Source organism: Strigops habroptila, chromosome 1, assembly GCF_004027225.2.
Source record: "Strigops habroptila isolate Jane chromosome 1, bStrHab1.2.pri, whole genome shotgun sequence".
In the NCBI taxonomy this organism is placed as follows: Eukaryota; Metazoa; Chordata; class Aves; order Psittaciformes; family Psittacidae; genus Strigops; species Strigops habroptila.
The window spans coordinates 8,559,482-8,581,577 of NC_044277.2; the positions used below are offsets into that span (position 1 = coordinate 8,559,482).

General features: G+C 40.1%; 1 protein-coding gene across 1 annotated transcript; it reads left to right on the top strand.

Annotated features, from left to right (window-relative positions):
• The first annotated feature begins 325 nt into the window (after nucleotides 1–325).
• HHLA1 (HERV-H LTR-associating 1) lies at nucleotides 326–21,379 on the top strand. Its single transcript, XM_030504618.1, has 16 exons — nucleotides 326–379; nucleotides 4,470–4,578; nucleotides 5,913–5,972; nucleotides 7,079–7,159; nucleotides 8,028–8,111; nucleotides 8,200–8,283; nucleotides 9,527–9,610; nucleotides 10,161–10,217; nucleotides 10,320–10,406; nucleotides 11,156–11,242; nucleotides 12,197–12,394; nucleotides 12,906–12,977; nucleotides 13,187–13,258; nucleotides 20,403–20,559; nucleotides 20,882–20,964; nucleotides 21,192–21,379. Exons 1-16 carry the CDS (start codon nucleotides 326–328, stop codon nucleotides 21,233–21,235), a joined length of 1,413 nt encoding a protein of 470 aa, XP_030360478.1. The 3' UTR covers nucleotides 21,236–21,379.
• Nucleotides 21,380–22,096: the final 717 nt, after the last annotated feature.

Sequence of the window (22,096 nt, forward strand, 5' to 3'; positions counted from 1 at the left end):
GAATGAATGATTATCTGCTTTTAACAACATTGCGTTTAAACTCACTGATTTCAGAGGAATCACTTGCAGTCCACTGATGTAAATGGGAGCAGAATTTCACCTACTGCTTCCAACACTGATATTCTCTTGAATACTAACAAACATCACTCAGCATCATCGATATTGCCTGATGTCATTGTAGTGACCAGATCTCTCTTTTTTCCTCACCACAGTTTTCTGTTCTAACTCCCATTTTGTTCCTGTTGATTTTATACAGTTACAATACACTTCAGATTTCGTCTTCACCCTCTCAACAATGTTTCTTGTTTAAATTGCTCCTTGAAGGATGGCTAAAGTTTTACCAAAGGGGCTTACCCTGGCCTACCTCTCACCATCAAAGGTGCGTTGGCCTAATTACAGTAAGATAAGCTGTCCCTTTAAAAGGGAAAAAAAAAATCCTTTCTATTCAGTGTTTCAAGTCATTACTGCCAAAAGGAGCTTCCAATCCCCACCTAACCTGCCACAGAGCCTTTCCATGCAGGGTTCAGTGGGTATTTTGTGTGCTTATGATTGTGTTACTTCTAGTTAGTCCTTCTCGGATTAAGATAACAATTTTCACAGGATTTTAAAGCAAGATTATCAAGCCTGTCTACTCAGAGTCTTTCACAAAGTGTTTATTAGGACCTGGCAATAACCTCCAGTTTTGTATAAGCTCTGAAGATAATCATCTTTGTCAAGAGAAATCAGGTAAGTTGGTATCAACTGTTCCAAACCTCAGTGGTTTCACATGTACTTGGAGGAAACCATTCCAGGTGTGCTATTAATGATTGATGGAAATGTAGCATATGAAATGTTTGGTGGGGTTTAATTTTAAATGTATATTGATTATATTTTATTAAATTCTTACACAAAAAAATATGAATTTAAAAGCAGTTGTAGCAATGTAATTGCTGTGTAATTGTAGCATGGGCATATTTTCACATTAACAGAATATTTCTTTAGACTTGGTGTGTCATGGTGTGCTTAAAATGAGAGATGACCTTTGGATGCTGGAACTGAATGAAGGTAAGGAAATTAATACTCGAGGACTTTACGTCTGTATTTCTTTGTCCTCGTAACTTCTGTTCTGCTCTGTTTAGCGTGAAGACATGGGTAAACTACTTGAGATCTGATTTCCTGTTTGTACGTGAAAAATAAAAGTAATTCAAACTTCATAGTTATCTGCCACCTGAAAATGAGTTCTAATGGAGCATAGCTAATAAACCCATTGGTTTAAGATTGCTGTTAATAGAGTAACAAAGAGGTATTTAATAAGAGGTCTACATGAGTGTATAAAGGTAATCTGAACTGGATTAAAATCTCCAGTTCAGCAGTTCAGGGAACTGCTGGATCAACAGTTCTAAGTAAAATGAATTCTACTAATATTATACAGCTTAAAATAAACAGAGGAGGATTATTGCATCCAGTAGAGCTGAAGGAGAATTTGCAGCAAAAGGCTTGACCTTCTGCCTATGTCAGATGAATATTTGGAAGGAACGTTTTCACTGAGTCAGTTTATTGGAATTTGTCTGCTTGTGGATGTGTGGCACCTGTGCCTGTGGTGCCCCTGAACCTCAGAATATTTTGAAATGGATTTCAAAGTTGGTGATTTTGAGCTCGAGTACAATGAGGGTTTCATGTTTGCAATCTGGACATGTATTTCAGTCATCACAGTAGTGTCACTTATGTTGGAAACAAAAGAGATACAGTCACAAAGTAATAAAGACTTGTCCCTGACAGACAAAAATTAGGTGTCAGATAACCAGAGGAATGCAAAATGATGTGTGTCGTAAAAGTTAATATTACTAATATCCACATTGCTGAGAGATATTTCAGGCAGCAGATCTAGGAATGTCACAGATGACTTTTTGAAATTTAACTGGACAGCATAAATATTCAGAGAGTTAATACTGGGAAAAGAGTTTGGAAACCAGCTAACACCTAATGCTTCAAATTTAAATCAGCTTTTATTAATTGAGGAGCAAGGGCAATCCTTTCTAGAATGATGTTCTTAGTATTGAGATTTCTCTGCAATTTCTTTTTAAGCATCTTGCGCTGGCAAGGGGACACCGCAGTGATAAATCTGCTTCCATGAATGGAGGGTTTTCCAATATTTTATACCAACTTTATTTAATATTTCTCTGCTAGAAGTAGAACAGGATTTGGGCTATTATGATCCATCCTTCCAGGTTATGTTTGCATATTGTCTTAATTGCTAGACTGTAGTGTGTAGTCACACATTGATTAAACATGGGTGTCTTGGCCAAGCTAATGCCTGCTCCAAATTCCTGCTGCAAATCAGCATTGTAAGGAGAAAATTGTGTGTGTTCGTTAACAAGGAGGGGAAGCTCAGCCAGCAGGACAGCAGGGAGCTGCAAATTCAGGTGAGCAGGAAAGTGTCTCTCAATGTGCATGGGATGCTTCCAAGCACAACTTTGTATCTCAGTCTATTTTGTTTCTACTTTTACAGCTCTTATTTTCTCCTTTTCTTTCTCTCGTAAGATACTTTGGTAAGACACTTCCTTCATATGTCAATCTTCTTGCCATTTCTCTGTCTCTTAGGCACGCGCTCTCTCTAACCCCTGCTCTAGCCTGCTGCACCAAGTCCTCTGTCAGTTGATTTTTCTCTGTCCCACTAACATGAACAGCTCTGGTCCAGTTTAAACAAATAAGTAATGAAGTCAGATCCCTGATAGGAAATTATCTACTACCTATCAACCCTTTTACTTCCGAACCAGCTCCATAATACCAGTCAGGTATGGCCTTGGCTGGGTGTCAGGCCCTGTGATTCTCATGATAGCAATATATTTGTGGTCTGCAGTCTGGTTGTTGATCAGATACAAAATATCATTGCAAGCAGAGCCAAGCTTAGGATTTTTGATGCTGGACTGGTTCATGGGACACTGTACTCTGTTCATGCACAATCAGTCCAGATCATGGAGAGGTGATAGAATATGAAGTCTGGGGAGTAAGATTTGGCCAAGGCTTTCTCTATGCCTCAGCCCTGCACATGCTGTGCAGAAACAGTGGGTGAGTGTAGGCTTGGGGTCGAGCAAAAAAGATTAGGCAGATGGACTGAATAGGTAGGATGAACTGCTTAGAAAGATTCTCAGAGCTTTGTTTGAATTAGCAGAGCTGGCACTTAAACACTTTTGACACATCAGATGAGCAAACACAGACATTTCAAACACAGAAATGCTTGGTATCATTTCATCTTCTTCAAGGAAGAGTGTGTTTAGAGGCATTAAGTACAAATTAGCTATTTTCAGAATGTGTTCATTCTCTAGAGAATTCAGTATGGGAAAGATTTTAAACATTGTGATAATAGTTGTTTGTTAATCAAACAGTATTGTCTTCAAGATAATGATTTGCTGCATATTTGCAAGATGAGCTACTCTGAGAGGATAAGGAAAAAAGATTGCCCTTTTTTTACTAATTTTCATATGCTCCTTCATTTTCTGACAACTACAGAACTATTTGGCATATTCTGATATTACAAAAGCAGGGGGGAGCATGTTAAGAAGCAAGGATTTTCCTTCTTTTTTCTAACCACCTCTAATTAATCCTTTGAAATCTGGAGAGCAGCTCATTGTCTGGAAGGCAGTACATGGTTAATCCCTCCTAAGCAACTAGCCAAGGCAGTACAGGACACTACTTGATGACAATTAAATACAGAAATACAAGACTAGGAATGACCAGGCAAGAAACATTTCTGAAAGACAAAAGAAGAAGTTAGTTCAGTTGATATCTGGTCTGAAATGGAACATGAGTAATTTTTATCTTCTTCCAGCAGAAAGGGTTTAAGCATCTGATATGTCAGTGTCCTTTGGGCACACGTCATCCTGCCAGAGAAGAGGATTTTGTAGATGACTTTACCAAGTCCCACCAAAGCCACAGTTACATAGAATCATAGAATAGTTAGGGTTGGAAAGGACCTTAAGATCATCTAGTTCAAACCTCCTTGCCATGGGCAGGGACACCTCACTCTAGACCATGTCACCCAAGACTCTGTCCAGCCTGGCCTTGAACACTGCCAGGGATGGAGCATTTACCACTTCTTTGGGCAGCCTGTTCCAGTGCCTCACCACCATCACAGTAAAGAACTTCTTCCTTATATCTAAACTGAACTTCCCATATTTAAGTTTAAACCCATTACCCCTTGTCCTATCCCTATGGCCCCTGATGAAGAGTCCCTCTCTGGCATACTTGTAGGTCCCCTTTAGACATTGGACTCAAAAATCAAGAGTTACTAAACTCCTGACACTAACACATACACAGAAAATACTGACTGTGTGATTTCAGATTCTTTGCCATTTATACTACCAGTCTTTCTCTGCATCCCAGAGACCTAATGATTCTATCATGGTCACATCATTCTGGGACAAGAGTTGGACAGGATCACACAATACTACAAACTTTAACACCACTAAAATAGTATTCCTTTTTTGTAGAGCAGCCAAACCTGCTGGAAGTCAGAGTCCATAATGCAGTGGTTCTGCTGGCACGTGGCAGCGAAGATGAGCCTGGGGTTTCTGTGTCTCTTTCTGGTTTTCAACACAGGTAACGATGATGATGGTTTGGTGCTCCCAGGGTGCCTCTTTCCCAATTGCTTCCACAGCCCCATTTCCACATTGGTGGCAGGCTTGGTTCTTTCACACTGCATAGGCAAGGCTGATGGGCTGGATCTCCAGGGCTGGTGCCATTCAGCAGGGCAGACCAGATGACAGCAAAAGTCTACTCTTGGATCCCTTGCCATGAATCTGGAGTCAGAAAGGTTTGTATGGAAAGAGAGAGTGGGTTGGAAGAGCTCCTACCACCTACATTGTCAGTCAGGATTTACAGGCCTTGTACAATGGATTGTCTACAGGGTATTTTTCATTTATATATATATAAAGAGAGAAGGAGAAAGAGAAATGTACCCAGGGATCATCTTCTCTACAAGGAATAGATTTTTGTACGAGTAAGGACAAGCACCCAGGTTTCACCAATCTAGATATGAACAGCCAGACCATGCAGGCACATCTCTTTCTTCTGCTGTTTTCAGTCCTACAGGTTTAGTCTTTCTGAAGAGGAACCTGAACCCAGGTTTCCTATTTCCTGGTGAGAGCTTTGCCCATTAAATTTTAACACAGAGAGCAGCATCACCACGGCTGAGGTGGATCCTCACCACCAGCCCCCAGGAGAGGACGTCTCTCTGGGGAGCTTGAACGAATTGAGAAGCTGAACCTTCAGAGAGGGATGGTACTGTAGCATTTGCTATCACTGCCTCATTCGGAGAACCTTCTGGATTATTCTTTGGAGGCACTCAGCTCTCCACTGGTGGGATAAGAAACCTAAGCGCCAAAGTCCTGCACTTCAGTGTGTCCTGTGATGTCTAAATCACTGCTCTGCATCTTAGGTTTGCTGGGCACAGAGTGAACCCAGGAAGCCAGTCCAATGTCCCAAGCCCAGCTCTAGTTCATTCCTCCTGCAACACAGCTCTTGAGAACAGTACTCAATTGAACGACTGCTCTGAATAGCAAACATGCACACAGTCTGTGAAGATTTATTTAGAGTTGGCCTTATGATACTATGTACCTTGCAGTCAATGTTTGGTGCAGATCTCTACAACAGTTTGCTAATATTGTTTTTTCTTTGGATTCTCGAGTTAAAGGGGCAAACTTAGATATTTAATTGTTTTCTTCCATTAGCTGGCAGCTAAAGAATCTGCTTGGTCCTTTAGGACATCCTTATTCTTAGGCACCTGTTGGGCTGCTGTTGTGGATTCTCAATGGCCTGCTTTGCAGTGCTGATATCCACCAGTTTATGAGCTTTAATGAATAGAGCAGCAAAGTAACCCAGGCAGAGGGCTCAATGTGGAAAATTGTTTCTCAGCCTCTTTCTTCACTTCACAGCTTCATGCGTAAGGAGAGAAAATAAGAAAGAGAAGCAAGTGGCAGTGCTGGCTACCGCAGGTAACAAGCAGCACATCAGGAGACCCTGTTTGTGGGTGCTGATGGGAGCGAAGGTATTGTGCTGGGCATGTCAGCAGATGGGCCCCTCTCCTGAAGAGTCTGTGGGCCCCAACCCACCACTGCTGCAAAAGCTCCTCACCCAACCCAGGCCTTACCCTCGTCACCAGCCACTTTAACCTCTGTCCTTCCAGAAATCTAAAGTGATGTTTTCTTTCTCCTTTCTCTCCTTCCCAGCTCTTAATTCCCTTTTGTTTTCCTGTCTTCTGCGCTATGGACAAGCCCTGCTTCCAGCCCTGGGGTGCAGCTTTGTTTTGAATTAGTTAAAAATAATACTGATGTCATTGGAAAATTGTATTTATTCCCAGATTCGATTTTGTTCTCGTCTCAGCTTTCTGTGCTTCTTCTTCCATACTGCTCTGTTTTCTCTCTCTCTGTCACACACACACAGACCTCCCTCCTCTCACACACACTGCTCTGCCTCTGCATGCCTTTGTGGGAGGGAAGCAAAAGAACACCTTTGGAAATTTCAACTTGGGAAAAACAAATAAGCAACGTCGACAGAAAGAAAACACTTGAAAAGAAGCAGCGTGATTCATCTGCAGTCCATTTATTCTGTAATGGCAGTATAGCCGTCAAGGTAGCTGAAAAAAGAATCAGATCTCTGTTTTCATCCCAGTTCCATGTAGCGCTGGGGAAGGGGGGACCTTTCCCAGGTACTTTCTCCTCTGTCTGTGATCTGCCAAGAGATACCTGCTGCTCTTTTGGCAGTAAATACCCACTGCCTGGCACGAGAGGGCACCCAAAAGCCAGGACTGGCTCTGCTTCCTGGCAGCCCCTCAAGGGCGAACTCAAGGGAAGAGGTGACCAAGAGCCCGACCTCAGTGTTGGCCTGGCCTTGCACTGCCTGCTTGACCTTGCTATTTTTCCAGCCTCCACTTTGCACTCATGGCATCTTTATTTTTCCACTGTGCATTTTTTTTCAGTGCATTCCAATACAGAATCTGCTCATTGTGTTTTTCCCATTCTGGAGGGTTTTTTCTATATATAAGCAGGGGATGAATGGCTGTTTCCTTGCACCAGCTGCTCAGAGAGCCCTTCTTTTTCAGAGCTGTCTGCAAAGTCCGTGGATCTGGCTGCTATTAACCTGACAGAGCTGGTGAATGGAATGCTGAACACAACACTCCGAGGTAATGGGACAAGGCTGGGCAGGTCACACAGGCTGTCAGCCTGGTGGTGAATGAGATAAAGGACTAATGGTATTAGCAGAAGAAGCCATAAATGCATGCTGTCTGCCTTCAGAATTAATTCCAGGAGCACATTACCCTTGCACATTTATAATGCAGTTAGCTGTCTGCCTCAAAGAATTTAAAAAGTAGTGTGTGTTTGTGTATGGACACAACATAGTTACTTATGGAGTAAGCAAGTAAGTGCTTTAGAAAGCACTTTATAATCCAGTACAGGTTTGAATTAAAAAAAAATAATAATAATAATACAAGTGATCCTTCCCTCAGTGGAAATGAGGAAGAATTGAATCTCAGGCAACTGTATAGTATCTGCACCTCAGAAGTCTTCTAGAAATTAAATCATAGAATGATTTAGGTTGGAAACGGCCTTAAAGCTCATCTAGTTCTAACTCCCCGCCATGGACAGGGACACCTTGCACTAGAGCAGGTTGCTCAAAGTCCTGTCCAGCCTGGCCTTGAACGCTGCCAGAGATGGAGCATTCACAACTTCTCTGGGCACCCTGTGCCAGCGCCTCACCAGACTCGTAGTGAAGAATTTATTCCTTCTATCTAATCTAAATCTACCCTTTTTCAGTTTAAAGCCATTCCCCTTTGCCCTATCCCTACATGCCCTTGTAAAAAGTCCCTCTCCAGCGTTCTCCCAGTACCCCTTTAGGTACTGGGAGCGGCTTTAAGGTTTCCCCAGAGCCTTCTCTTCTCCAGGCTGAACAACCCCAGCTCTCTCAGCCTGCCTTGCAAATGAGCTGAGCCAAAACATGCTGTTCTAGTAATTTGTTTTAACCACTAATAGCATGGGTATGTGTTTCTGCAGGTACCAAAAAACTCTTCTCTTTGCTGAGCGTCACATCTTACAGCTCATTTGCCTTCCACAAAGTATCAGTCACCATTTATAACAGTGAGTGTCTCGGTGCTTTTTGCGGGAGCATTTTCTCTCACACAGTCTGTGCATCAAGATACTGATTTTTCTCTGTCTCTCCCTACAGTTTCTAATGTGAAAAATGTTGACCCTGGCAAGTTCCCTATGCATTACTGCTACTGTTTGAACAATGTGACAAATGACTTGACAGGTGGGTACACAAGAGAGGTTTGTAATTGCATGTGCTTAAGATTAATTATTTCCTTTGGAGCTGTAAGCTGTAGCCTGAATCCTGCAGACTTCATCCTTATGAGTAGCATCACCTTACTGAAGTCAACAGCCATAACTCAAGAGAAGTGGCTGCTGTGGACCTTTGGGGGGGCTTACTGAACTCAGTCTCAGAGGACTGCACCTGGCCGGCCAGATGGGAATGGAGCTATCAGTCAAGTGACTGGTGTGGTTTATCCAGCAGAAAGACCTCCCTTTCCTCCTCAGAATACAAAGAGCAGTGCAGGAGACACAACACAGCCACTTTCACTCTCCAGAGATGACCCACACGAGATGAACAAGGTTTAGTCTGCACTTATAGTTTTCAATAACTCCAATGAGCCCTAGAGTGAAAAGCAAGGATTAACATCTTCATAGGGCTGTTTAATGGAGTCTAAAATGCTGTTGGGCAAATGCTTCACCTACAATCCTCATTCACACCCCTGATCTCGCAGTATTTAACATTCTATGGCTGGTTAATGTAAGATATCAAGAGTCCCTCAGTAGCCAGTGACCAGAACCCAGAGCCTCTAAGCTTCATGTGATGACCACACATGAGCCACAATGGCTTTCATGGTTTTTTTCTGGACCCTCACCTCTCACAAGCCTTATTGCATAATGACCCCATCTTCCTTGGAGGATAATGGAGAAACTTTAAACTTTCTGCCCCAAATCCAGAACATCTTGGTCATCAGAGCATCCTCCCAAGCAGAAAGAATTCAGAGCCCTACATAGGCCTCATATCTGTCACTCCCTAAATGAGAACTGTTACTGGTAGAACCTGTTATGAAAAGGTCATAACGCCATACCACCACTACCCAGTTTTTAGTTAATAGCAACATCATCAGTATGTCTGAAGTAAACCTCAGAGGAGACAATCAGATACCTCCTGGATGGTTCTACATGGCAGATAGGCAGTTGGTACAGACAGAGACTAGAGGCTTTGGATCTCCTTCTTGGTGCTAGTTTGGATATCACCTTTGATATACGTTTCTGCAGAGTATAACAGTGGCTTCTTAAGTCCTCTGCCATCCAGCAGAAATATTTCGCAGCTTAAAATATTTTAACAATTGTCACGTACAAGCATATATCCCAAATATGATCACATATAAAAGTGATTTTTTGACTTAGCAGAGATGATAGAATATGTGTTTTCGATCATAAACTTTCTCTGTTTTGTTGTCCAGATTTTACAGCTTTACTTGTTGATATTATTGGAAACTCCACCAGTTATCTCACAGAAATTTTCAAATCCACTTCTATTCTCTCAGGTTTGCATTTCCTTTTAACATTTGCCATTGTTTTATTTGTCTGATTTACTCCTGGCATGGAAACAAGCATAGAAATGTGTATAAAATGCCATTGCTCTTATTCAGCAGCATTTTTCTTGCAAAGCATGAACTGTGGTCATAAACAAAGTCTCCTTAGAGAAACAAGATACACATATAATGTAAATATATATAATATAGAGACATGAGTATTTCTATTAGCAGCTATGTTTAGTTTGAAAGTTTGGGTGATTGATTACTATTTAATACTGGTATTTGGGAAATTGTGATTCCCAAAGAAGAATTATGGGCTGTATTATCTTAAGAAATCTATTTCCCATGTAAAAACACTTGTAATTTACAATTTTAATTACATAGAAACTTTTCCCATGGAAATATTAGCATTTGGATTTGATGCTGCTTCAAAAATCAGGTCAGAAGGAAGCTGCAGAAGCCACATACCATTTTTTGTTTGTGTTTTCAACTGTTCAAGATAGTATTATGCAAATAAAACTGGCAGCAATGACCTGGTTTACATTATTTTGCCTTTTAGTGCGTCAGAGCAATGATTCAGATTGTATCTACATCTGTGTGATGGCAGGGCAGACAGGTAAAACTATTCCACCACAAAATATTGCCCTCCTTATTCTCAGTGATGATTTACATTTAGAAAGAAGCTTTTCTTGATATTTGTAATCACTTCTATTTGCAGGGAGAAATCTGTCTGACTTTTGGGAAATGCTGGAGAAGTCCCCTGTTATTAATTACACATTTTCCAGTAACAAATCTGCTGACCTGGGTAAGTAAATCCTGGCGAGTAAAAGGAAACAGCAACAACAATGAACACCATGCCCAGGTAGCACTTGCAATGAATACTCTATCTTCATACTCTAAAAATATAAAAAAATGTTATTTCATGTTATTATTATTATTTATATATGTACACATTGTTACAGCTTTGATTAACATTAAAATAGAATAATATTTTATGTTGTCAGAAGTTTAGTATAGTATTTATATTATAAAGATAAGTAAAGTTTACAAACTTTTAAATCATTAGATACAAGCTCTTCTAGTGGAGGAACTAACAAAACTAACCCCACTGGGCTGGGGACACTCCCAGTTAACCGAAACGGTACCTTCCATAGCTCTCAGCACAAATAACCTCCTAGCTTCACATGAGTTACCTTCAGAAAGGAGTTGGATGTATTCAGGCTGTGCTGAGTGGCTCCTTCACCCAAAACTGATTTGCCAGGTTGAGCTGCACTTCAGATGCTCCCCTCACATTGCTGCCCATGACTATTTCTCATTTTCAATGCTTGATTAAAACAGGAAGATAGGTAATGAAACCAGTGGCCAGTTTACTGAAAGTTGTAGGATGCTTCTCTCCTGCTAAAATAAATATCACTTTGCCAAAAAATTACTTCAATTAAAGAAGACAACAGTTGTTTCTATTCTACCAGAACCTGAATTGTTTCCTTTTTATCACACAATATGCAATGGATGGTGAACGTTCTAACCCTTTCTTCTCATACCTCAAAGATCTAGATTCGATTTTTTCAAGTGTCATGAAATTACAGGAAGACCCAAACAAAACAGTGGATCCATCAGCAGAACATGTGTGGACATTTAAAAGTGAGCAAATATTGTCAGACCTAAAATTTATGTTCTCCTTGATTAAAGTCTTGACAAGTGATCATGTATGTTTGCTGCTCAGTAAAGTGATGTTGAACTACAATTACAGAATAAGATAAAAGCTTGCCCAAACCAGCAGGAGATCAGGTCACTAATGCATTGAATAGCTGGAAGATAGAAAAACTATTGTAAAAAAGCCATTTTATTAGAAAAAGAAGTTTTTTAACAAGGCAGAGAAGTAAAGAAAAAATAGTTGTTGGTTTTAAACAAAAAAAAGATAGATTAAACTGTTTCCTCTCCTTTTTTATCTTTTTTTCTTTTTTCTGTATTTTGCTCTATCTTTGACTGTCTATAACTTCCAGTTGTGAGTACCTGAGCATTTCATAAACTTCAGTACAGTTATCTTCGCCACAGGGCTACAAGATAGAGAAGTGTTAGTCTGCCTCATTTTGAAAGCAAAAAAGAAGGCTTCACGCTTGCCTGCATGTAGTAGAAGCCAAGAGAAATTCAGACGTTGACTTCATGCCTCCTCATCACTTCAGCTGCATCTCTCTACAACAAAATTCCTACTTTTTCTCTAGTCCGTCTGCTGTCTTTTTATAATCTCTTATAATATGCTTAACAGCATACCAACCTTTAGTATCTCTTCTAGCTCCAAGTGTCATTCCTGCCGCAAATCATCAGTTCCCAACCTCCAGTATCTGCCCTCTAGTACCTCCCTACTCCCCTTCACCTAAACAAGAGCTTCCATCTCTTTCCTCTCTAGTGAAGCAGTTTAAGAAATAAAAAATAATTTAAGTGAAGAAAAAACCCCGAATTTGCAGGAATATTTCAGTTTCTTCTTTTGTTTTTTTACATATTGTTCCCCAGTGTGCTATGCTTGTTGCTGCCATGGGGCATCAGCATCCACAGTGTGTTGTTGGTGCTCTCCCTCTATCTCTCCTGCTTCTCTAGCTACCAGGATCCCCCATGCTCAGAAAGGGGAGGAAATTGCTACCACAATGTTCCCACCATGGCCAAAGACGGTTGGAGTGAAAGGATTGGGGTTTCCACCACAGCATGTGGATGCTTCCGGACTACTTGGCACGGCCAGACCCCCTCTGACTGCAGGGGAGAGCTCGACCCCATCACCAGCCCTGCAGCCCAGCCCCAGTGAGTACAGTGAGAAGGACTGACACCAACTTTACCTGCTAGTGCTGGGGTTTGGCCAAAAGCTGAAACCACATTAGGAGGCCTTTCAGGGAGACCCACTCTGGGTCAGTAGTGAGTCAATTTCCTCATTGCACAAGTGCTAAAATCAGTTATAGGGTGTATCCTGTAGTTTCTTATCCTTTGGGGAAAAACTAAGTCTTGCTCCTCATGGACGCTTCTGCCATCCAGGTCTTCCCTCACATTTTGCTCCAAATTTGGTGAGCAAAGCTGTGGAAAAGCAATATGGAGCTGCTTCTCTTGATCTCCACTGACATACCTTCTTTATATCCTACCTTTCCTAGCCCATAAACTTTTCAAGATCCGGCAAAGTACAGCTTTTGTCCTTCCTTTTTCATCTTGACATTTTTATATGCCACTGGAAGTGCTGGGTGAGGGAGCAATACTTCTCAGTAGACAGCTAAACAACAAATATCCTGAATGACACGAAGCATATGTCTTTCTGCTCCCACAGATGACATGGATGCATTTTGGATGCAGACGGTGTCTCCTCAAGAAACCAACAAACTGATGCAGACAGAGCCAGGTGAGATTGATCTGGGATAACAACAAAGTGTGTCAGTGGCACACTTATGAAATAGAAAATGACATTTATAGAAATAGGTGACTGTGAATGTATTTATACAGCAATGTCTATGTAAGTGTTTATTAGTAGTCTGTGACTTCAGAGGGGTTTTTTTCCTTCTTTATTTTTTAAAGATGTTAAGGCAAGTTTTATTCTTTTCTCTCCCTCAGATTTGCCTTCTGCAGTACTGCCTGTGCCACCCTACAGGCCTGGTGTGAGCCTGAAACTTTACTCAGCTACCAGTAAGTAGTTGCACCTCATGCAGCAAAAATAGTAGCATGTTTGAAAGTATATCAATACATATAAGCTTTTCCACACAGAAGCAACAGATCTATTTAATTTACATGACATCTTATTCATGTAAAATACCCAAAATGTCTAAGGGACTGCTTCCATATTTGATTGTGAATCATACACAATCACACATTTAAAATAGAAATTTGTATTCTATATGAGAATATAGAATATATATCACTGATGTGATAGAATTAACATGTATCCCATGTGTCAATTTTAACACGGATTGATTATCAGAGAATCTTAAAGTTCATTCATTCTGAATGAAAATATCATGCTTTAAATCTTCCTATTAGTACAAATGAAATTATTAAGTCAATCTATGCCACATGGAATCTACAGAATTGTTCTGAATTTACAATACTACAAAATTCCTCCTCAGCTAAAGAAGGATCTTTATCCACTAGATTTTCAGGAAAGCTGAATTCTTCCTTTAAAGCACCAAATAAAGAGTTAGAAACTAAGAGTTAATACAAGACAATGTGTCACTCCACTTATAAGTATAATATACTCATGTTGGCAATAAAATGATATTTACTGATAAGTATTTAATAAGAGATTAGATGCTTTGAAAAACTGGACCTGATTCAATGCCAGAGCGGAGTCTGAACTCTGGGAGTGTCCAGCACCTACTTTGGATGCTGAGCATGTGTGTGTGTGTCTGAGTCCAGGCTACCTACACCCAAATTCACAAAGTAGGAGCAGAGCTCAGGAGTGCAACAGGAATAAATCTCAGCCACACATCTAATCTTGGGAAAAGAAGACAACTGGTTCATCTCTAGGTACTAGCATCACAGACACCTAAAAACTAGGTAAAACACACCCCGTCCTGTAGACATCTTTAGTATTCTTGGGATCCTTCCACCCAGTCTGGTGTCCTCACCCTCAGTGGTTACACTGGAAATCCAGCCACTAGGCCGGCTGAACAGCAGGCAAGGCACAGCTGAAGTTGCATGTACATTAATTACACTTCCTGATTATATGCTCCCCACTAACATGGTAGTTAAGGAAGCCAATTTGAGGAATACATTGGTGTGTATGTTCCAGCACTGCTACTAATATGGAAAGCACATTAGTGTTGTAATGATTTTATACTGGAGGAAAAATCCAGACTGCCTGTCCTAGGATCCAGATAAAATCTATGTGCCTTTATTCCAGACCTAGACTGTGATTGTCTGCTGTTTGGTGCAGCAAAATAGGAAGAGAAATTTGGAAGCTACCACTGAGGTTGCCGTGAAATCTCCTATCATATCATTCCAGGGTTTCCTGGCATTATGACTTTGTCCTACCAGTTTGGATGTTTAGAGCTGTGGTGGAGCTAAGAGCTCATGGGATGCTCTGGGAAGAGGCTGTTCTTGATCTCTGCACTGAAGTTGACTCTGCTGCTACCACAATTGAGTGGGAATAGGAGTCTTGCTGGGTGGCAAGGACTGCCAAGAGGGAATTTTACTGTGAAGGTGGTGAGGCACTGGAACAGGTTGCCCAAGGAAGTTGTGAATGCTCCATCCCTGGCAGTGTTCAAGGCCACGTTCGACGGAGTCTTGGTTGACATGGTTTAGTGTGAGGCACCCCTGCCCATGGCAGGGGGGTTGAAACTAGATGATCTTCAGGTCCTTTCCAACCCTAACTATTCTATGATTCTATGAATTTGAAATCTATCCCTCAGCTGCTTGTGGTTCTGTGTGGTGACAGTCTAAGAGAACATAGTAGTGCAAAGATAATATATAGGACAAAATTGCAGGGATCTTCATTTAGATTTGATACTAGAGGAGTCTAAACTAAAATGCTGGTCAACTAATATTTTTTCAAAGCTTTGTTTGGACATTTAGGAAATACAACAACAACAACAACAAAAATTAATAAGAACAAATAAAAGCCTGAAAATTCTGAAGGATGGTAGGCAAGGCGAGCAACGACAAATGACGATTACATGGTTTGTGATGGATTAGTAGGAAACATAGAAAATAAACTGCACCATTCTAGTATTGTCAAAGAAATCGTGGGTCTGTGATATGGATTCCTAATAAAAATGACTAAGAGAAAACTGCTGCTGATATTATGCCTGCAAAACAGGAGAGGCAAAGTGAAAACTTGAGCATCAGCAGCAGGTTTTTGCATGAAGGGAATCTCTGCAGCCTAGTGGTCCTTCTCTGCTAGTGGAGCTGACCCAGAGCATCAGGGATGCAGCCAGCTCCCTGGCTCCATGCAGGCAACCATCTGGCCTTCATTTTGGAATTACTTGGAGGTTTAAAACACAAGCTGTGGCCTGGATTCCTTGCTAATCTCACCATTTCTAATGATATTTTGAATACTAACTTTTCTTGGCTTGTCGCTGAATTCCAACACAACTTTACTTACCTGTGAAGTGTTTTGGGGGAGGTTAAACATATTTGAGTCAGATTTTTTCACAAATCTTTGATTTTTCTGCTACTGGGAATAGTCACATAGTAGGTGAGCAGCAGTATCTTACAGCTTTGGTGTCATTTGCTTTTTCCCTTGGTTTTGATGTTGTTTCCTCTTGCAACAATCCAAGACCAGGAACCTGTGCTGTTACTTTTTGTAGCTTTTGCTGATTCTGATCAGGTTTTTCACAGTTCTCAGTCCTGCTCTGGTTGGCTGAGTTTATCAACATATGTTGGGCTTCTTATCTTCTTTATTTCCCCCTTTTAAATTACTTTTTTAGCCATACTATTATAAAAGAAAGCATTTGAGAGCATACAGCTCAGTGGGGCATCCGTTTTCAGAAGTAAATAATGTTATCAGAGGTAAAAATACTGACCATGGAAATCAAGGTTTGACAACAGCATCAAGCGACCATAGAAACACAAGTCCTGCAGAAAGACAGTGTCATGGAAGAGGGAGAGGAAACTATTGCCTGGGAAGACTGAGAAAAATGCAGTAAAAACCCTATCTACTGAGACATGTTTACAAGCAGAAAACTGAGCCAAGGAGCAGTTCTTAATGTAAGGAAATTTTTGAACGATGCAGATAGATAGGAAGTCAAATATCCTCTTCTATCTTTCTCTCATTTTACTTCTGTTTAAAGAGTTCAAAATACCAGAGTCCTCACCCCCCATGACATGCATTGGTTGTATAAACAAAGTAAGTCAATGTCACATCACGTGAATATAGTTTAACTTCTTAACACTCTTGATGGTATGAAGAGAAGAATTTCAGATGAACTAGGGAGACCTGTCTTGATCTTATCTTGGCTGGGAGCAGAGGAATACACTATGGTAATTGTCATCATCAAAACTTCTGAACAAAACCAAAGACATTCTCTGCATGTCTTCTCTTGCTTTGGTTGAGTTCAACTTGAGGGTTAAATAATGTCCAGTCAACTAGATGTTGCTGGAGTGTGTGACTGAACTTGCGGCGTGCACAGTCCAGAGTTTGTCCATGTGCCAATATCTTTCTGTTGGGAAACCCTATAGACCCTGGAGAATCATGGACTGGGAACCAGCCCCTTTTGAAAAGGCTGAGAAGCATGGATTTCAATAAGACCAAGGAATGGAGTCACTAAATGCCTCCCTTCCTTTCAGAAACCATGATGACAGAGGCTGTCTACCTGCACATATCACTCATGCATTTGGGGAAATAAATTGAACAGTGGGATCGTAAAGCGATCTTTATGATGAAGGGCATCCACAGTACTCTGAAGTCAGAGACATTATCCCAACAAGTCATTTCTTACATCACAAAAGCTTATTGAACTGATAAAATATATAACTGTGCATATTGGAGCATGCAGGGAGGGATATTGTAGGTCTGAATTATTCACAGTAGCCATATCATTGCTTTTCACTGGCAGCAGAATTTAATCTCAGTGTCAGAGAGATGTGATACTGAGTTAATAGTGGAAAAATCTGTTTACTACAGCAGGAATTGGTCACTTATCTGCCTGTGACAGTAACTTGGTAATTTCAAACAGACAAGAGCAGAGCTCTGCATAGGCAGCTGTGGTTCCTGCATTTTCTGTCCCCTTTAGGGTGACTCGATTTCTTAGGAAAGAAAATCCTTAGAAAGGAAAGTTCTGAAAGAAATTCCTATTTTTAATTATTTTTTTTAATTTCAGTCCAGATCTGTAGGAATTTGTGAATTGAATACAAAAAAATACATTTCACAGTAGAAATTAATTACACAAGAGTTATAAAACATTACCATGAAGCACTGAAAATTTTAATTCCAACAATGATGTGAGTATACTATCTATCTAAGTGAAATAAAATTAAAAACAACATTAATTGACAAGGATTTTCAGCCCTAAATAAATACAGCATTATGTAAATGCAGCATTAATTTAAAATCAAGTGATTGTCAAAAATGAAAACCAATTTGTTTAACTTTCAGCTTTTCTACTTGATTTCTCTTTCCCACATAGATGAGTCCAAATTGAAACTGCAGTCATTCAATTTACATTTAGTTAAAGCAGAATTTCTGCTGGCAAAACATAGCTCGCATTAAGTATTTAACACCTGTTAGGCAGGATAGCAAGTACCCACTGCAGTGGAAACTAAGATTCATTGGAGGGTTGCCTTTAGCAAGTTTTAATTATTCACAGAAACTCTAACATTACTTTTCATGGACAACTTTTATTAAAACCTCATTGCCTCACACTCTGATGTTCAGTTCTTAGCATGAAGAGTGTTTATTAAAGCAAGAAATCATTAATTTCTAAGTGCCATGGAGAGGGAAAAAATCAAAGTGTTACAAATGCTAATCCTAATGTCCTAGGTGGACAAAGCCTAATCCTTATGACATTTATGAAACGTTGTTAAGATTAAGAGAAAGGGGAGCTCTCTTGTCCATCCCTGACTAAATTATATCTGATATTTATGCAGTGCCTTTGATGCACAACCAGTTTGCAAAGGGGCCCATGAGCTTGGGAATATCAAGCGTTTGCGTACTGCTCCAGGACTCCTGCTACCTTAGGCAAGTGCTGGCAGAAGGAAAATAGGATCATAGCGATCTCTTTCAGGTTGGCATAGCCTTTATTTTCCTCCTGCCCATGAATGCCATTTTATATTAAACTTCATGTCAGCACTAGACAACTCAAGCTTATTTCAACAGAACTTCATTAGTCCAAATTTAACCTCCGTAACCTCTCCTATCACATAACATAAGATGGCCCAAAGCTATAAAGCATGTGAGACATGTGAACCGGGAAATGTAATAACACTGTCTAAAGGGATTATACTCTGCAGGTAGGGCAGTTTATCTGTACATGGCCAAAACCTGCAGCTAGTTACACAATGGCAAAGCCACACTGCAGCCACCTTCACTCTGCACATTTGGGCTCTTCACCCCAGTGGGTGCATGTGAGGGGGACACCCATATGATTCAAAATGTGCCCTCTCACAGCCTGGTCCCTGGTTATCTTTTCAGAGCCCCACCGTGGTGTTTGCAGAGATGTCCCTTATTTTTGGAGAGCTGGTGTAGGAGAAACATCCCTTTGGAAGGACTGTTGTATGCAAGGGACAGCATGATGTGTGTGCTTAAAGCTCCCCAGAGCCAGATGTGATGCGTTGCAGGGCAAGTGGCTTCACTAGTGACCCAGAGCACGCCCTCACACACAGCATCTCCTTCTCAAAGCTTGGTTATTAAACATGCAAAGGAGACATGGTTACAGACCTGTTTTAACCATGCCCTGGTAGTCTTTTAGCATATCATAAATATTTCTTTTTGTTAGCAAGTCCCTTGATTCTGCCCTATCGTAACCCAATTGGTCTCTAAAGTGCAAGATGATGTGTGACAGGCAATGCTTTGGAGAAGCCAAGACTTTGGCAAACGTTAGTTTTTTCTCTTAACATGATGACAAAAAGCCCCCAAAAGCTGAAAAGAGACTCAAGTTTCCTTTACCTTTTCTCAATTTCCCCCATTTTCACCTTGCCTCCTTTTCTTTATTCTGTAACAGAAAGGGAGCCTGAAGAGACATTGTATTTGACACTGAAAAACCACATAGCAATTCAGGATTTTGTTATAAGCTGCCATCACCTGCTCTGATGTATTACTTTTTCTGCAGCCTGGCACAGCCGCATTTGCTGCTGGGATGAAATGTTTGGTGTTCAAATGTTTGTCTCTTGCTGCTGATGGCAGGAGATTCAATGAACAGAGTAAACTAGGCATTGTCCTTTAAGTAGGCTCAAGAGAGGGGAAGAGGGAAGCCATTGCCAGGTACACCATTTCCCTGCATTTTTCTCAAGTTAAAATAATATGGTAGTCACTTGAAGGAAAAATACACTGATTAAAGAGCTGGCTCCTGGCAAACAAATAGTAAAATAAAGAAATTTTTCCTACCTTCTTCTTACTACAGGAAAAGATTGACCTTTTCTTCTCCAGTTACTTGTCAGTTTTAATGAAACCTGTAGGAATGTATTTATCCAGACAATCTTTACCTGTCTCTAAAAATTGGGCTGAAATGAGACTTATTATTCAAGTCATTAGAAGCAAGAAGAAGAAAGCTGACAGACAGAGAGAGAGAGACAGAGAAAAAGCTGTAACCTCTGCATAAATCATGTTTATTTTGTTAATGAGGCTAAAAAAGAAGTGATGGTGAGAGCAGTGAAAGTCTGTTTGTTTATTAGCTCAGTCATATTTAATCTGGGATTCAGATTTAGAGGGTGGGTGTAGAGAAGCATGCGGAGCTGGAAGTGAATTTTTCATTAAAGTAGCATATCCATAGAGAAACTACCAAATGTAACAAGTGTACAGTGCTGTTCTTTGTCCTGCTGGTTTACACTGTGGAAAAGTGATGCTTCAGTGGCAGCTGAACCTCCAGTTAAACAGGTAATAATAAATAAACTACATCTTTAGAGTTGTTCCTTACATTTGTGATAAAAGAAAGCAGTGTGGTTTTAAGTAACTAACCAGTAATGATAAATAACAATTAGTTGAACAGAGTATTTGTGCTTTCACTCAAGCAACTGCCAGTCTGTGTGTTGTTTTCAGTTATCTGCCTCACCCGGATTTGATTTTAAGACACCTACATGGGCTTATTAACCTGCATGTTTCTCATAGCCCAGATAAGACATTGCAAGACATTTAATGGGAAAAGCATTTGAACTAGTTCTGAGCTGTATTTTTTCCTAGGGTGTTCACAGGCGATCCTCAAAGACTCCCATGTGACCTCGCCTCCTATCACTCTTCTAGTGCAGAAGATCAATCCCTGTGTGATGGAGCTGTGTAGGTTTTTTCAGCTGTGCCTCTGTGTTGGTCAGAGAAGATATTCCAGGAAGGAAGGCATGAGGTAAATCCTGGCACTAGTTTTTCTTTCTCAGTCTGCTTAAAATACTCCATCAGGCTTTTTACAAATGACAGTTTCAAATCACCAATGTTTATTTTTGAGAATCTGTAGCTACTGGCTGAGACCCAAATGACCAAGACCTGATCCAGCTTCCAGTATTCTAACTACGTGAATAAAGCTCAGCTGAATTTTTCCAAATATCTAACAACATCATTAAGATCAGACTCTAGCTTTTTATTTCCATATTCAGTATTAGCGGTATGATGCGTATACAGCTGTGCTTGTAAAAGATAACAAGCTACTACTCTCTTGACTACATCCTTAGGTACTGTGTTGAATACTATTCCTGGTTCTTGAGAAATGCAAATTATGTCTGTGCAAGAGTCAAAAGAGTTGCTTACTCCCGAAGTAAGTATGTTTTCTCTTTATACCTCTACATATTTTATAATGAAGTTATAACAAAAAGATTTATATATTCGCAAAGCATTTGCTGTCTTTCATCAGATAGCTCTTTTATCATAGTGACTTTTTTAAGGTATTAAAAATAAAATTATTTAATTTATTATATGAATTAATATTAATTATATTAATTTTCCTTGCAAAACTTTTCCTGACAACAGTTTGTGTTCTTCCAGCATTGAAACAAAAATGCCTTAAAAACATCTGTACGTCAGTCTAGAGCACTGAGGAATTTTCCTGTGGATTGGAAGATCGGTGGCAGTTTTAGTTGTCTCATTTCTCAGTGTAAAAATGAGGATGCAACGTGTTATTCGCAAATATTTATAACAAGGCAAGCTATTAACCATATGCTAACCTAGAAATGTGTCTTCCACTAAGGCATTGTAAAATTAATGTGTAAAAACAGATGTATTTTATACAAATGATGTAACTGCAATAAAAGCATTGAAAATTAAATTAAGCATTTTAAAATTGAATTTTATAAGGGGTATTTATATGGTTGGGTAGTGAATGCAAATAGTTCATTCTAGTTTCTCTACAATTAAGAGGATCAAAAGTAATAAATACAAGATAATTTAAAAGCTGAAATACTGAAGACAAGAAGGATCTCTCCTGGTGTTGAACACATGCAGAATATCCATTAATCCAAATTAAGAGTCTCCCATTACTTCAGCAACTCATCAAGTGCAGAGATTCACCAAGTAAATTAGTTCACACCTCTTGTGCTTTCACTCTGTGGTAAACTTGCATGAACTCACCAAGATTCACCTCCTGCCATATGTACACATCTGGTGAACTAAAAGCAGCTCTAAAAAAAAGGAAAGAATAACCAAATTGCACCAGCCTATATTTTGCTACACTGAAGAAATGTTATGTTGACGTTGACCCAAAATACATCATGAAGCCATTAATATTTCAAAAAAAAAAAGATTATTTGCACTACAGCTGGTGCACGTTGATGTTTCACTGGAGAAATATGTGCTCAAAGTAATATAAAGCCAAAAAGAAAGGTGGCACCATAAGGAATGTTGCCCGCAGGGAGAGGTGGGGTGCAGCAGCCCTCTTCCAAAATACATTTCCC

Excerpts from the sequence above, each read along its gene's own strand:
- HHLA1 (XM_030504618.1), top strand. The coding sequence starts at position 326 with ATGGCTAAAGTTTTACCAAAGGGGCTTACCCTGGCCTACCTCTCACCA. Across the intron at positions 7,160-8,027 it reads GCTGAACACAACACTCCGAG|GTACCAAAAAACTCTTCTCT; the intron begins GTAATGGGACAA and ends GTGTTTCTGCAG. Across the intron at positions 12,395-12,905 it reads AGCCCTGCAGCCCAGCCCCA|ATGACATGGATGCATTTTGG; the intron begins GTGAGTACAGTG and ends CTGCTCCCACAG.